The following is a 16,689-nucleotide window of genomic DNA, read 5'->3' on the forward strand; positions in this document are numbered from 1 at the left end:
GAAACAAACTCATAATTACCCTGTTTCGATCAACCGTTTGTCAGATGTGGCCAGCCAGTAATAACGGCAATAAATAATTTACTGAAAATGAGGCTCAGATCAACAATCTGAGGACGGTGAATAGAGGCTTCAGTTGTTTTAATAAGCAATTAATACACTCTAGTTCCGAGTGCAGACTCACATACGTTTTCCAAAATCCTTTCTTTCTTCCTTCAAAAGCTCAGTTGATTTCAAAATTTGTAGATGACGCGACATCTGGAAGTATCCTGAACGATGAGAAGGACACTGAGAGACCACAAGAAGACGTGGCCAGGCTGGTGGAACGACTGGACAGTGACTGCTGTGTGAAGCTTAATGCAGAGAATGGGGTAGAGGAGCAGAGAGACCTGGGGGCACATGGACACAAGTTGGCGAAGGAGCAAAGTGGTTCAAAAGGCAGACAGATCCAGCACTTTATAAATAGAGGCATTGGCCACCATTTAACTTTACGGGAAGAAAGTCCCATAGCGAGCGAATTTAGCCATGTATTTTCCGCCCTCAGCGGGGAACATGAGGCCAAGCGGCACAGAGCCCCGTTTTCTACACTGAGGAGCTGCACTTGCTGGAACTCTTCATTATAGCGAGAGATCGGGATGCCATTTCTAATTGGCATCCCAATCTCCAAGAATCCCGACGCGAACCCCACCAAGACCCAGCGCATGATGGGAGGGTCAACGGCCTGATCGACAGCACAGAACAATTCCAGCCTGGCACCTTGGTAGTACCTTGGCAGTGCCAGGGTAACATCCTGCCCCATTTGTGGAGTCCAGTACTGAATGACGCTTGCCCGAGGTCTCCAAAGTGAAGGAGATTGATCCCACACCTCAGGTAACTCGGGATTCTGCACTTTACAGTGAGACTAGCTGTCTCGTTTTAATGTGCAGATTTGCCTAAAAGTTGATCCTGCCTACAATCGGCGGGATTTACATCGCAATGCCGCGAGATCGCGTTAGATCTCAGGAGATGTTGCGAGCTGGGTAGATCCCGGGAGTGGGATCTACCATCTTCTATTGGCTATGCTGCTTTTCGGGCGCAGCGTGGCCATTTGATCGTGCCCAATGAGTACAAAAGCAAGGACGTCATGGTGAACCTTTGTCAAACACTAGTTTGGCCTCAGGTTGAGTACCAGCAGCATGGTAGCACAAGTGGATAGCACTGTGGCTTCACAGCGCCAGGGTCCCAGGTTCGATTCCAAGCTGGGTCACTGTCTGTGTGGAGTCTCCACGTTCTCCCCGTGTCTGTGTGGGTTTCTTCCGAGTGCTCTGGATTCCTCCCACAGTCCAAAGACGTGCAGGTTAGGTGGATTGGCCATGCCAAATTACCCTTAGTGACCAAAAAGGTTAGGAGGGGTTATTGGGTTACGGGAATAGGGTGGAAATGAGGGCTTAATTTGGGTCGGTGCAGATTTGATGGGCCGAATGGCCTCCTTCTGCACTGTATGTTCTATTTACTCTATGTTGTCAATTCTGGGCACCACACTACAGAAAGGATGTGAAAGTTTTAGAAAGATTGCAAGGGCAATTTACGAGAATGGGGTCAGGGATGAAGGGCTTCAATCATGAGGGTAGATTTGAGAAGCCGGGGTTGTTCTCCTTAGAGATGAGAAGGTTGAGAGGAGATTTGATCAGAAATGCTTCCAGCCATGAGGGTGACTGAGTAGATAGAGAGAAATTCTTCCCACTGGTGGAAGGGTCAGGAGTCAAGGGACACGGACTCAAGGCAAGAGAGCCAAAGGCAACTTGAAGAAAATCATTTTTAAATGCAGCAAGTGGTTTGGATCTGGAATTCTCTGCCTGAGGGTATGGTGGAGGCACGTTGAACTGTGGCTTTGAAAAAGCATTTGGAGAGAGAAGATTTTCAGGCCTTCGGGGGGACGACGGGAGGTTGGGACTAAGCTGAGTTGCTTTTGCAGAGAGCCTATACAGACATGGGTGCATGGCCTCCTCCTGTGTTGGAACTAATAATTACATTTTTAAATAATCTTTATTGTCACAAGTAGGCTTACATTAACACTGCAATGAAGTTACTGTGAAAAGCCCCCAGTCGCCACATTCCAGCGACTGTTTGGGTACACAGAGGGAGAATTCAGAATGTCCAAATTACCTAACAGCCCGTCTTTCGGGACTTGTGGGAGGAAACCGGAGCACCCGGAGGAAACCCACGCAGACACGGGAAGAATGTGCAGACTTTGTACAGACAGTGACCCATGCCAGGAATCGATCCTGGGACCCTGGCGCTGTGAAGCAACAGTACTAACCACTGTGCTACTGTGCCGCCCATTATTCTATGATTCTACTCTTGAGATGTATATTTTACACAGGAGTCAGTAACCCAGATACCAAAAGTGTGCATTTTATTGTACGCTATTAGGAATGTTGCACTGGAGATATAAATGAACTCCAACATTGCGAGAACCATGATAAGAATATGGGCAATCCCGAATTAAATCATGAGGTGCTGTGGTGTTTTGAACTGATGGACTTAGATTTAAATTTATCACACCACTTCCCCACACTTCCCTATCTCAGTAATCTCCTCCAGCCCCTCTGAGATTACCTGCCTTCTTCCAATCCTGGCCTCGTGACCATCCCAGAGTTTGATCGCTCCATTGGTCACACCTTGAGCTATCAAGATGATGAGCTGTCAAGATCTCTCCCTACACCTCCCTGTCTCTCTATCGCTTTCCTCCTCGCAGCCAATCCTTGAAAGCTGCCTCTTTGTCGAGTTCTTTGCTATCTGACCAAGTTTTGACCGACGTGATCCATTGATCAGTCTCCTGTGATGCACCGTGCGATATTTTTAAAAATATAAATTTAGAGTACCCAATTCATTTTCCAATTAAGGGGCAATTTAGCGTGGCCAATCCACCTATCCTGCACATGTTTTGGGTTGTGGGGGCGAAACCCACGCAGACACGGGGAGAATGTGCAAACTCCACACAGACAGTGACCCAGAGCTGGGACCTCGGCGCCGTGATGCTGCAGGGCTAACCCACTGCGCCACCGTGCTGCCCTAACTGTGTGATATTAAAAGTGCTTCTTCAAAAACAATTTATTGCTGCTCGTTGAAAATGGACAGTTTCTGCCTGAAAGATGGGGGTCAGTATTTGGAGTGAATTTATCTTGCTGAACCTTGGATATGACGGAGAAAGTGAAGAATGTAGAACAACTCTATGTTGGGGGGGGGGGGGGGGGGGCAGCACGGCAGCACAGTGGTTAGCACTGCTGTATCACGATGCCAAGGACCCGGGTTCGATCCCAGCCCTGGGTCACTGTCCGAGTGGAGTTTGCACATTCTTACCGTGTCCATGTGGGTCTCACCCCACAACCCAAAAAGATAAGCAGGGTAGGTGGATTGGCCACGCTAACTTGCCCCTTAATTGGAAAAATGATTTTTAACAGCTCTTACGTTGGCTGATGGGCTGCTACTAAGGCAAGCAGAGCAGTTAGGAGTAACTTGAGGCAACGCTGAGCACAAGTTTAGCTGGTAGTAATTTGAAGTCAGACAAAATAGGCAGAAGTGCTGGAGGTGGAGAAGTAACAAGAAGTCACAATTGGGCCATGGAATTGGATCTAAGCAGAGGAAGAGAATTGTACTTTCTTTGCTAATATTTTACGAAAATTGACATAAATTTAATGGCGATTTTAAAAAGAGTCAACTTAATATGAATGACAAGTGTGATGAATTCGTATGTTCAGAAATTTCTATCTGAATCATTTTTCATCAACCAATGCTCATTCGCTTTTTATACTGTGTGCTATGTTAGCTTCACCACAGTGTGACTCAGACATTAATACATTCTATCTATGCTGAAACATGCTGTGCCAACCTGCAAAGCACTTGGGAAGTGCCAGAAATATATTTGATTATATAAGTTATGCAACTATTTGGGAGCTGGATAGGTTCAGGGTGTGCATTTGAAGTATGATTTTCTCACTGTATGGGTTTTTATTGGAGCTACAATGGATTCACATTTACAAGGCTTCCCATGATTTTTGGAAAAATTTAAATCCTTAAGTGCAGGGAACACTTGTAAAATGAGGCGATTGTTCACAGGTTTTAGACATGTTTTCTACCCAGTTTTGTCCAGTTACAAAATGGCTGCCCTGTCTTTCCAAAATGTAAGATGGTACCTTGGTTCCATGCCCCAATTTATACCAAATTGATGAATAGTTTGCTGCATGGCTAATTTGTCAAAGTAATTTCACTGTTTCCCATATTTGTTTCTGGCTTGCATTCACTTATAAACAGAAAAACAATCAAGGATTTACCGGGAGGTTCTGGGTCTGGCACATAAGCGTCATCGTGAATTGGGGGGCTTTGAAATCAATCTCATTGGTGTCAAACTCCTAGTTACTGACTCCCAACCCTCTCCCTCGCACCAGTCTGATTAAATTAGTCTGTCTGCAACCTTGCTGACCACGAGGCGAGCTTCAGGCCTCATATTCGGGCAAACACTGAGGTCACCTATTTTCGCCTCCATGACATGGAGCCAACCTTTCAGTGATAAAATACATGACCATATTTTAAATAAGTTTATACATTACAACAGCTAAAATTAAATTCCAGCTCATAAACAATCAATCTTTATGAAATTAAAGGGCCCTTTGTAGTGGTTTGTGAGATTATCACACAATTTGAACTGCGTATTTATCAGTCAGGGCACTTTACTAACCCTCCTCCTATTTCAGTGTATATATTTATATCTATGATTACCACAAGTAAATATAAACATCAATTTTGGAAATTGCTAAGGGACGTGGGGGATTGGTTGGGCGATATTGGATCAGTGGCTCATAATACATCTCACCTTCTTGTTTACAATGAGGCAAAATAAATCCCCAGACAGCATTTTGCGGTCCTGCCAGAAGTGTGCACTGTTGCAGAAGTGCGCACTGTTGCAGAAGCGCGCACTGTTGCAGAAGCGCACACCATTGCAGATTCGCGCACCGTTGCAGAAGCACGCACTGTTGCAGAAACGCACATTGTTGCATAAGCGCGCACCAATGCAAATGCGCGCACCATTGCAGAAGCGTGCACCATTGCAGAAGCGCACACCATTGCAGAAGCATGCACCGTTACAGAAGTGCGCAATGTTGTAGAAGCGTACACCATTGCAGAAGTGCGCACCGTTACAGAAGTGCGCAATGTTGCAGGTGGGAGGGGAAAATTGAGAGAGTGGTTAAAAGTCAATTGGGCGGGGTTTACCACTTCTCCAGCAATGTGGTCCGCCACTAGCTGGTGGCGGGGTATTCAGGTTCCGCCACTGTCAATAGGGTTTCCTGTTGTTTGCACTCTCCGCTGCAGTGGGCTCCACAGCTCCAGGGTCCCAGGTTCGATTCCCGGCTTGGGTCACTGTCTGTGCGGAGTCTGTACGTTCTCCCCGTGTCTGTGTGGGTTTCCTCTGGGTGCTCCGGTCTCTTCCCACAAGTCCCGAAAGATGTGCTTGTTAGGTGAATTGGACATTCTGAATTCTCCCTCGGTGTACCCGAACAGGCGCCGGGATGTGGCGACTAGGGGCTTTTCACAGTAACTTCATTGCAATCTTAATGTAAGCCTACTTGTGAGAATAAAGATTATTATTAACATCCGGCCAGGGGGAATGGCTGGAAAATTCCATGTTGATGTCCGGCACTGGCGGAACTGAAAAATCCAGGTTCCCTTAACATTTATGACAACATTCGTTACCAGTCCTGGATGCCCACTTATATACTACTTCTTGTTTTGTAGATATCAATGAATGCCAGCTCCAAGGGGTGTGCCCGCATGGAGAATGCCTGAATACCCTGGGCAGCTATAGGTGCACATGCGAGCCTGGGTTTGTTCCAGGTCCTGCACAGACTGCCTGTGTCCGTAAGTAATGTCTATCAGAACCTTTCAAGGACCGTTTTAAAACTTGGTCCCGAGGCCCCTGCATAATTTAACGCAAATGCACTATAATTTCCAAAGTTGGGTTTGTGTAATTCTTAAAACGTTTACATCACAGAGAACTTCTCCTCCCCCCCCCCCCCCCGCCATGAAATAAAAATCAAATCAAATGATCAGCGATTCGTCCACCACCATCTGGAGGTTTCCCTCCAAGTCACTCGCCACCCTGACTTGGAAATATATCGACTGTTCCTTCACTGTCGCTGGAGCAAAATCCTGGAACTCCCTCCCTAACAGCACAGTGGGTGTACCTACACCTCAAGGACTGCAGCGGTTCAAGAAGGCAACTCACCACCACCTTCTGAAGGGCAACTAGGGGTGAGCAATAAATGCTGGCCCAACCGGTGAAACCCATATTCCGTAAATTAATAAAAAAAGCAAAAAAAAGACAAGTGCCTCTCAGTTATAGGACATATTGTAGGGTCATACCCATGAGGGAGAGTTACGAGGGTGAATAAATGGGTCTAAAGAACTATGTAGGGGGGGCGTGAGCGGTAAAATTCCATTGGGCAGTAATGTAAAATGGGTAGCATCGTATCTCATGAAGTCAGTGGAGCAGAGTGTAGGCTAGGATTTACACACCACCCCAATTTATGTTCACACTCATTTCGAGCCTTGCCCTCCTCCCACTGTCTATTTTTGAAGGGGTTTTTAGCCTTTCCACGTTCTACATTTCCCGTTTCATGTATGTCTGTTCAAAAGAAACAGGCATGTCTGCACAGGTGCAGGTCCTGCCGATAGAATAAATCTTGATTCATCCTATCCTTAAGAAATGGATTAAAGGGTGGCATGTGGTGCAGTGGTCAGCACTGGGACTGCGGCGCTGAGGTCCCGGGTTTGAATCCCGGCCCTGGGTCACTGTCCGTGTGGAGTTTGCACATTATTCCCGTGCCTACGTGGGTTTCACCCCCACAACCCAAAGATGTGCTGGTTAGGTGACTTGGCCATGCAAAATTGCCCCTTAATTGGAAAAGAAAAATAATTGGCTACTCTAAATTTAAAAAAAAGAAATGGATTAAGCAACTAGCATTCTTTTATGATGGCACAACAGTTGTTCTGACACCACAGTAAGGTAACACGGACAGAGTAATGTGTTTCGTAGCCTCTCCAACTTTTGGGGGGCAGCATAGTTAGTAACTTCAGTCATTAACTTTGCTATCTTAAGCGTTCGTTTGCAATACCGGTGTAAGCAAAATGCACAGCAGTGAATGGTGTGAAGTCAGGATTACTCCCCCTCATAAAGACAGCATGTCGCAGCTTGCATGTGATTGACACTCATGTCTTAATCGGGTGTTCCTCACTGACAAAGTAAGCTTGGCTGCCCCTTGTGTCACCGAGTGCTGTTGCATATAAATCTGGGGCACGACTCCAGCTTATTGCCAAGGAAACAAGACTGAAATCATTGCACGTCGGAACTTTAAGGAGGCAGGAAGAACAAGGGTAATTCTGGGTCAAACAGAGTTCTCTCCTATTGCTATCAAAGTGTGTGATGTCATTCATGTTCACTGTGTGAAACCTAACCAAAAGCATATTGATTTTATAACCAGACTGCAGCTGGTGTTAGTTTATGGTTGTAATTCAATTCTTAAACACTGTTGCTAATGTAAAATGAACAAGATATGAGTTTAAACCAAATTCTACATTTGCCTGTTTAAAGTTCCACACAGGGTAAGCACCCGTGAAAGATATTGTCAAAAGGAAGCATGTTGAATGGTAACAATTGTTTTTTTTCTAGGCATTTATAAGAACAAACCGTTGTTTCCGGTGGTCCAACACCAATTCAGTTGTGCAGATGCTTAATAAACCTTCCTGGAGCCAGTTGTGTAGACGGCTACAAAACTGAGCCTTCTGTTGACCATTTGCATTCACCAATTCTCCACAATGTCCCACAAGCAAACAACCCAAACATAAGACAGTGGCAGCAAACCGAGCCGCGGCCAGAGCCAACCGTTCCCAGCATTGGTTGCGAAACGAATGCCACGGCCACTATGAAATCAACTGTGGATGTTGGTTCTGTTTTGATGTACTTCCCCTCTGGGTGGGAACCATTGAGACAGGAAAGCTGAAGCAACCTCTTTGGCTGCTCAGACTGTCGACAATTCAGGCTGCTGTCAAAGCTCACTTGACCCGTCGTGGCGGAGCGAGCCCGTTTGAACTTTGAGCTGTCGGAGCGTTCGGCTCCAGAGTCTGATGCAGCGGCCCAGTTGTTGTTCGCAGCAAGAAGTGTTGTGTTTGGCTGGTCCCATCCGCTTGGTTGCCCCCATTTCAGGATTTGGCCATCTGCCATTTGAGGATGCAGTGGGAATGGCACGTGCAAAAGGTCAAAGTGGAGGTTCTCCTGTCGGCTGAGCTTGGTACTCCTTGAGAATGCGGAATGGTTTCCATTGTATTTGGAAAAAGTAGGACTAAACTGCACATACTGGTCCCATGTTAGGCGGGCACCACAGGGGCCTGTTGACAGGAAAGAATGACAATCTAACAGAACATAAATGTCCTGCACATGTAGTTTGTCTAATACAATTATAACTAACCAAACTCAGATTGGAATGAAGAAGAAAATTGCCCCAGTTGCCTGCAAAACGGAATGATTTAGATTGATCTGTAAGCATGCCAAAGTCATTTCAGTGATGTGGCCTCGGAGGTAGTTGTAATTTGTTCTTTAAACAAAATAAGTGTTTTTTTTTGTTTTGAGTAGCAACAGCAATTGTCCGCTGCTCCTGAATGCTAAAGCTCCCGCTGTACTAACACGGATGCATGTCGAAGATACTCATAACTCACACATTTCTGTTTGGAGCATGCTATCTTTCATGGGGCTTAACACTTTATGTATTTGTCAAATGGCTGCCAATGTAAAACCTGCCCGCTTCGAGTCTCAGGGCTCTTAGTCTGGTACAGAGGATGCTCCGAATGTGTCTGTGTCACCATGCACAGTGGGGCCTTAATGTATGTTGATTCTTTTTTTAAGCTTGTTTGCTGTTCTGTCCTTGTTAGCCGGTGATGGAATTTCGGCAGGTTCTTTTTTTCATCTCTTCGATCATTTCTGGCAACCTCCCTCCCTTTTTTTTATTTCTCTCTCTCTGCTGCAGCTGAAAATCTTTTAATTGAAGAGAAAGGGCCCTGCTACCGACTTGTCAGTGCAGGAAAGCAGTGCATGCACCCTCTGTCTGTGCAGCTCAGCAAGCAGATGTGCTGTTGCAGCGTTGGCAAGGCGTGGGGCACAGACTGTGAGAAATGTCCCATTCTGGGAACAGGTAAGGGCAGCAGAAAACAGCGGATAACTTTTTTTTTTGCTTCACAGAGACTGCTCTTTTGTCCTCCTTTGCTGGCTGCTTTTTACTGTTATGCTTTTTGTTATTCCGTGGCACACAAAGTAGGCCAAACTATCGCTAGACTATAGTTGCTACATAGTGTATGAATGGCAAACGCTGATTCCCCCCCCAAACAGCCCCTTCATGTTGTTTTTTTGCCCCTCCCTGCCCCGTTAAATTACATTCACCCCGCCCACCCAGAGTACACACTTCACTTAGTTCTGCAGTTACACTGTCATCTCGAAAGAATATCTCGTCAACCGGCCTTTCTCTGCGAGATTACTAATTTGTGTCGTTTTGGAATTGACTAATTCGGAATGGAGCTTTTGGTTGGCGTTGAGTGGTACACTCTTTTTGTTTCTATCCTCCCTGTTTTTAAAAGGGGGTTCTGCATGGTGTGGAGCACACAGTGGAATGGGTGGAACTATCTGGCAGTTGTGTGCAGAGAGCTGAGGGGCCTGGGTTTATTCATTTTAAGATAACGGAGCCCAACCCCCACCCCTTCCCAGTCTTCCAGCTGGGAGACACTCCGGTGCCATTAAGGGCCGTTGACTTTGCGGAGTGTGGTCGTCGGTGTTCTGGCGCAGGCAATCAGTTTTAGGAGGCTGCTCCTTCCAAACACCCGTGATTAACAGAACACACTCGTGAATAAAAGCATTCTCTTGATGGCCACACACGCTTCTCATTTGAAGCCACTTTGGCCATTATTGTTCAATCTGTGGTCCCTAAACCAAGAGGGCCAAATGGATTTTAACTGGGCTGCTCCTGGAGATCACTGTTTCACCTGGTTGTCAGGTACATCATCCAGTTCAGCGCTGACCGGCAACATCGATGAATCGTGGCCGGGTGACGAAGAGAAATGTGAAGAAAACTCGTTATCCCCCTCTTCACTTTCTCCCCATCCTCCGGAGAAACTGCATGTGCTTTTGTTTCATCGCCAGCAGTCCCCAGGTTATTTTGGTAAAGTGCGTTCATGTGAAACATCTCACTATTTTGGCCATTCAATAAATGGATGGTTTTAACATGGTTATTCTTCTTTGCAGCGCCACATCATGCTGCAAATTGCATATTTGGCTGGACAGTTAATTTTTTAAAAAATAAGCCTCTTCTGAAATTCTGTTGGGATTGTGAGGGACTGAGAATCAAGACCAGTATTGTTAATATTTTAGATCAGGGACAAAAAGTATTGCAGGCTATTTCAGGTCCTTGGTTTCTGTTATTTGGTTCCTGGTTGTAGAGAGTTACTTGCGGGGCTCAGGGAAGTAATTGGCTCATATCTAATAATCCATCGCCTTACGTACTGTTCCCCAAGAAAACTGAATGTGGCCTTTGCTGTTGTACTTTGTTCATATTTCGTGGAGCCTCCTTACAGTGATGCTTCGGTTTTCTGTATAGAATCATAGAATTTACAGTGAGAAGGAGGCCATTCAGCCCATCGAGTCTGCACCCACCCTTGGAAAGAGCACCCCACTTAAGCCCCACGTCTCCACCCTATCCCCTTTACCAGTATTCCAGTAACCCCTCCTAACCATTTTGGACACTAAGGGGAATTTATCATGGCCAATCCACCTGACCTGCGCATCTTTGGACTGTGGGAGGAAACCGGAGCACCCGGAGGAAACCCACGCACACACGGGGAGAACGTGCAGACTCCGCACAGACAGTGACCCAAGCCGGGAATCGAACCTGGGACCCTGGAGCTATGAAACAACTGTGCTAACCATTGTGCTACTGTGCTGCAGATCGCAGCTTCAGTCCATTGGATTCATAGAATCCCCACATTGCAGAAAGAGGCCTTTTGGCCCATCGTGTCTGTACCGACTCCCCAAAAGAGCACTCTACCCAGGCCCACTCCCCCGCCCTATCCCGAGAACTCCACCTAACCTGCACATCTTTGGACTGTTGGAGTAAACAGGAGCACCCGGAGGCAACCCATGCAGACATGGGCAGTACGGTAGCATAGTCGTTAGCACTATATCTTCAATTCCTGGCTTGGGTCACTGTCTGTGCGGAGTCTGCACGTTCTCCCTGTGTCTGCATGGGTTTCCTCCGGGTGCTCCTGTTTCCTCCCACAGTCCCGAAAGACTTGCTATTAAGTAATTTGGACATTCTGAATTCCCCCTCAGTGTACCCAAACAGGCGCTGGAACATGGCGACGAGCGGATTTTCACAGTAACTTCACTGCAGTGTTAATGTAAGCCTAGTTGTGACACTAATAAAGATTATTATTATTAGAAAGTGCAAACTCCACACAGGCAGTCATCTGAGGCTGGAATTGAACTCGGCTCCCTGGCCCTGTGAGGCAGCAGTGTTAATCATTATGCCACTCTGCCGCATTCATTAAACCTGAACATTCTTCCCCATGGAAAGAGGGCAGATATTTGTTTAATGGCCAACTGGGCACAGACATTGGATGCGGTAGCTCATATGATCTGTAGTTTGGATACTTGTGCAGTTCAGTTGGAAGAAAGAAGAGGGAGACACAGAAATAGCCTGGAGTTCTGTTCTGGAATCACAGCAGGAATATTCAGCACCTTGCCCTTAAGTGGACCATGCAGCTTAGTGTAGGTATACTCGTAGGATGGTTACAATACAGAAGGAGACCGTTCGGTCCCTCAAGTCCATGTCAACTCTTTTTTGTTTTACGCCTATCTTCACATCCACCCTCTTTTCCCTTTGGGGAATAGTGGGCAAAGTTGCGGGAGATTTCCGAGCTGATTATCAGCCCGTTGAACCACATTATGAATGCTCCTTCTGTGGCCAGTAAGTCCTCATGTTGGACTCGAACCAGGAGTCACTGGTCCAGCGGTAGGGACACTATCCACTGCACCACAAGATGTCCTGTCAATCCTCTGAAAGAACAATTCACTCGTTCCCTGGAACCCAGCACATTTGTGGGTGTGTAAATTATACAGTGCATTATGGAGTTGTAAAACTCATGGATTCTGGTTGGAATCCCCCAAACTCACAATGAAAATGCTTAGCCTAAGAATTTGCATCTGGGCAATCATCACGTTGGCACTGGCTTACGTATATCACTCGAAATGATGCAATTGGCTAAAGCCTGTTGGTTCTAGAACAGGTCCGTCTTCCGACCTTGACAGACATCTCACTACCCTCCCTTAAAGATCTGCCTTGTTAGCTTAGAATTAATAAAAAATAAAACTGATGGGTCTCGTCATTTACATCCCTTCCCAGTTTGATACTCTCCACACTCAACCCTTCTTCCCAGTTTGATACTCTCCACACTTGACCCTTCTTCTTAGGTGGTCCCTCGGAGTTGGGAATGATTTGCTTCCGCACTAAAACTGAGTTCTCGGGGAGCAGGGAGGCGAGCAGGTGGTGAAGATCAAGGAGAAATGGGAAGTGGAGTTGGGAAAGAGATCAATTGGGGAGTATGGAGTGAGGCACTGCGAAAGGTAAACGGGACCTCCTCTTGTGCAAGGATGAGGCTGATACAGTTTAAGGTGGTGCACAGGATGCATATGGCTCGGGCGAGAATGAGTGGGTTCTTTCAGGGGGTAGCAGATGTGTGAGAGAGGTGTGGGCGGGGCCAACGAATCATACGCACATGTTTTGGAGATGTGAAAAATTGGGAAGATTCTGGGCGGGAGTGTCTTCGCCAGGATAGTGGAGGAGGGAGTGGACCCGGACCCTTTGGTGGCGATATTTGGGGTTTCAGAGAAACCGGAGTTCATGGAGAGGAGGAAGGCCGATGTCTTGGCCTTCGCCTCTCTGATTGCACGGCGATGAATTTTGCTGGAGTGGCGGTCGGCATCGCCACCGGGGGTAGCAGCATGGTTGGGCGACCCGTATGACTTCCTGCGGTTAGAGAAGATAAAGTATGAGTTAAGGGGCTCAGCAGGGGAGTTTGAGAAAAGGTGGGGGATGTTTGTGACCGTGTTTGATGAGCTGTTCATCGCAGGGGGGTGGGGGGAGTGGGTGATGGGGAGGGGCCGGGGGGGGGGGGGGGGGGGGGGGGGGGGGGGAAGGAGAGAAATCTGTACAAACTGTATACTTGATTGTTGGGAAGAATGTTTCCGGGGTGTTTAGTTGCTGTAACCTACTTTGATACAAGTTTGAATAAAATGCGTTTTAAAAAAATCCGGAGTTCTCAGGTGACTGAGGAGTCCAATGCGTGACCCACAATCTCTGTCACAGGTGAGGCACAATGAGTTTAGAGGAGCAGGTTGGGTGGGGTTCCTGGGTTGCTAAGCGCCCCTTTCGCTGACGACGCTTGGCTTCAGCTTGTTCTCAGCGATGAAACTAGAGGTGTCCAGCACCTTCCCAAATGCTTTTCCTCGGCTTCAAGTGGTCTTGGGCCAGGGATTTCCAAATGCTAATGAGAATGTTCTACTTTTGTAAGGCGGTCATAAGGGTGTTCCTTGAAGCATTTCCTCTGCCCTCCTGGGCTCGCTTGCAATGTTGAGGTGCTTGCTGTACATAGTCCACGTCTCGGAGCCATAGAGGAGGGCGGGCATCACTAGCTGCTCTGTAGATCATGAGCTTGGTCCTGGGTCTGGGGTCCTCGTCTTCAGACACTTTCCTTCGAGTGACCGAAGGCTGTGCTGGCACTCTGAAGGCAGTGCTGAACCTCACTGTTGATATTTACTCTTGTTGACAGTACGTGGCACAGTAATTAGCACTGCTGCCTCACAGCGCCAAGGACCCATGTTCGATTCTGGCCTTGGGTGACTCTAGGAGTGGAGTTTGCACATACTTCCCGTGTCTGCGTGGGCTTCCTCCGGGTGCCCTGGTTTCCTCCCACAGTCCAAAGATATGCAGGTCAGGTGGAGCTTCCGGGATAGGGCGGGGGAGTGGGCCAATGTAGAGTGCTGTTTTGGAGGGTCATTCAAACATTCATAAGGCAAATGTCCTCTACTAACTTCTCCCCGCCGCAGAGCACAGTCCCCCAGTTATGAAAATCCACAACGAGGCTTTGGACAGCATGGACCACTTTCCATTCCTTGGGATCCTCCATAGAATCCCAGCAGTGCAGAAGGAGGCCATTCAGCCCATCAAGCCTGCGCCGACCCTCTGAAAGAGCAGCCTACCTAGGCTCACTGCACCACCCTATTCATGCAAACCCACCTAACCTGCACGCCTTTGGACACTGAGGGGCCAATCCACGTGGCAGGCAAGGTCAGGCAGTAGCTGACCCTGCGTGGGTCGGACCTTTGCATGGGGCAAAGTCACTTCCCTCGTGTTCCCACGGTGTGTTTTGGTCTTTTCCGTAATGTCCAATGTCCTTCAGCTTCTCTGGCTGACATTCATTGCACACTGCATTCCACAGCGAGCATCCTCGGGAGCAGGTCCGCCATTCCTTGTGTGTTATTACCCATGGAGCAGCCAGTGGTGAAGCAAAGGAGAGTCCAGAAGTGTTTCCGGAGGTTGCAGCCGCAAATGTTATTCCATTTTTGGTGGAAAATGCCAGCAACACGATCAGGTGGGGACTTTACTGAGGCGATGTTTTAAGAAGGGCACGTTTCACCAGAGAGGCAGCTCACTGCATGACTCACTCAGCTGTCTGCACTGCCTTACTCTCTCTGACTATAACTTTGCCCACTTCGCGCAGCCTCTGACTGCAAAGGTTGCCTAGGGCGACCTCTGTACTATCAGCCAGATTGCAGTTAGTCATTGGGTTCACTGGTGCCACTTTGTGGGAGAGTTTGGAAAATTCATCTCCAGGGTATCGCAGCAAGGCAGCCGTGGAAGGGTTTCCCAGACTTCAGGGTGGCAGTGCTGCTGTCTGTGGGGCTTTCCTGAGCTCTCACAGAACATGATCACCCCCTCCGCCCCCATCACTGTGCTGACTGGATGTGAGGGCGTGCCGAGGTTCCTCCAGCTCAGTGCCAGATGTGTTGGACGTTGCCATCGTGCATTCATAACTCATTCCTCAAGCTGCCAACCTTATCAAGGAAGAAAATCACATCGACAGACGGCTTCTCGATGACTAAACCTACCCCAATTCCAGTGGATAATGATCCTATCAAGAGGGGCCTGAAGAACACTATGGTGACACACATGTCTACAGGATTAGTCACGGAGACCACCATCAGGGTCTTACAGGAATTAGAGCGGTGCTGTGTTGCATTTTTCCTTCTTTCTCTCTTTCTAATTTTGATTTTGATTTTTCCCTCTTAAAGGTGGGGGAAACAGAACAGGGTCCCACTGTTTTGTTTGCCCCCACTATGGCACCATTCACTCCAGGTCAGGTACAGAGTAGCCAGTCCAAGTGAAATGTACTCCACTCATGGGAGCAGCCTGAATTTTTATCATTTGTCACATAAGTTACAAACACACGGATGAGGAGCAGGAGTGGGCCACTCGGCCCCTCGAGCCTGCTTCGCCATTCAATAACTCACGGCTGATCTGATCGTAACTTCAACCTGGCATTCCTACTTGCCCCCGATAACGTTTCGTCCCCATGTTAATCGGGAATCTATCCAGTTTTGTCTTAAAAAAATATTCAAAGATTCTGCCTCCACTGCTTTTTGAGGAAGAGAGTTCCAGAGACTCCCGCCCCTCTGAGAGACAACAATTCTCTTCATCTCCTCCTTAAATGAGCGACTCCTTATTTTTAAAGAGTGACCCCAGTTCTAGATTCTCAAACAAGAGGAAACATCCTCTCTGTAATGCTCTTGTCGGATGGCCTTATTTATTACATGAACACTTGTAGTCAAAGCTATTAACAATAAGTGTGGGTGAACTATATACAAGAGAACAGATGGAAAAACAGTAAAATCATGCACAAGCAGCCTCTCTCTTTGCCTTCCTCCAGCCAGTCTGAGAGGTCAGTTGACTTTAACATTCACTTATATAATGGTGAGAGTCCTGGTGGTCAGTCAGTGAATTACAGCGCAACCATGATACTGCAACACTCTCCACATCCACATTGTTAAAACCCCTCAGGATCTTTGGGTTATCCACTCTGAGTCAGACTTCCAATCCTTGTTGACCGACAAGCTGGTTTTGTGCTGTGGCAACACGTCGACTGGCAACATGGCGGAAACCTTCTGTACTTATTACACTTGGGTCTCTTTAATGGCCAGCAGGCAATGGGGAGCTTTACCTGAGCTCGGAGCCAAATGGGTGGACAACCTCACTTTGCCATTCAGCCCCTTGTCCGGTTCAGCTCCTGATTGATCATTAAAATGCAAACCTACTCCCGCTGGTCCATGTTATTTATTTTGACCTGGTGTGCGGAATCATATTGTATTTTCAGCACCAATGTCGGGTTAAGGCAAACGGCTCCAACAACACGTGCAGGAAGTAATCACACGCTGTGCGGCTTCACTTATTGGTGCATTGGGACACCCATCACCAACCTTCGCATGAGTCTGCCTCCTGTTAATAACAGAAAGCGGCAGACAGGCAGTCATGTTGCAGAACGTTATGACTGTACCCATCTGTT

General features: G+C 47.5%; 1 protein-coding gene across 7 annotated transcripts in view; it reads left to right on the forward strand.

Moving 5' to 3' along the window:
- The window catches only part of ltbp1 (latent transforming growth factor beta binding protein 1), a 424,359-nt gene that overhangs the window by 205,962 nt on the left and 201,708 nt on the right, over nucleotides 1-16,689 (forward strand). For 4 of the 7 annotated variants that reach the window (XM_038814844.1, XM_038814856.1, XM_038814886.1 and 1 more), the window contains 2 exons: nucleotides 5,770-5,892; nucleotides 9,054-9,218. The exons of 1 other annotated variant lie outside the window; for it this stretch is intronic. In XM_038814844.1, the coding sequence (XP_038670772.1) occupies nucleotides 5,770-5,892; nucleotides 9,054-9,218 (288 nt within the window). The remainder of the gene's footprint in view (nucleotides 1-5,769; nucleotides 5,893-9,053; nucleotides 9,219-16,689) is intronic. 2 more of the 7 variants (XM_038814865.1, XM_038814847.1) reach the window with 2 other exon arrangements.

This window comes from Scyliorhinus canicula, chromosome 1, assembly GCF_902713615.1.
Source record: "Scyliorhinus canicula chromosome 1, sScyCan1.1, whole genome shotgun sequence".
Classification (NCBI taxonomy): domain Eukaryota; kingdom Metazoa; phylum Chordata; class Chondrichthyes; order Carcharhiniformes; family Scyliorhinidae; genus Scyliorhinus; species Scyliorhinus canicula.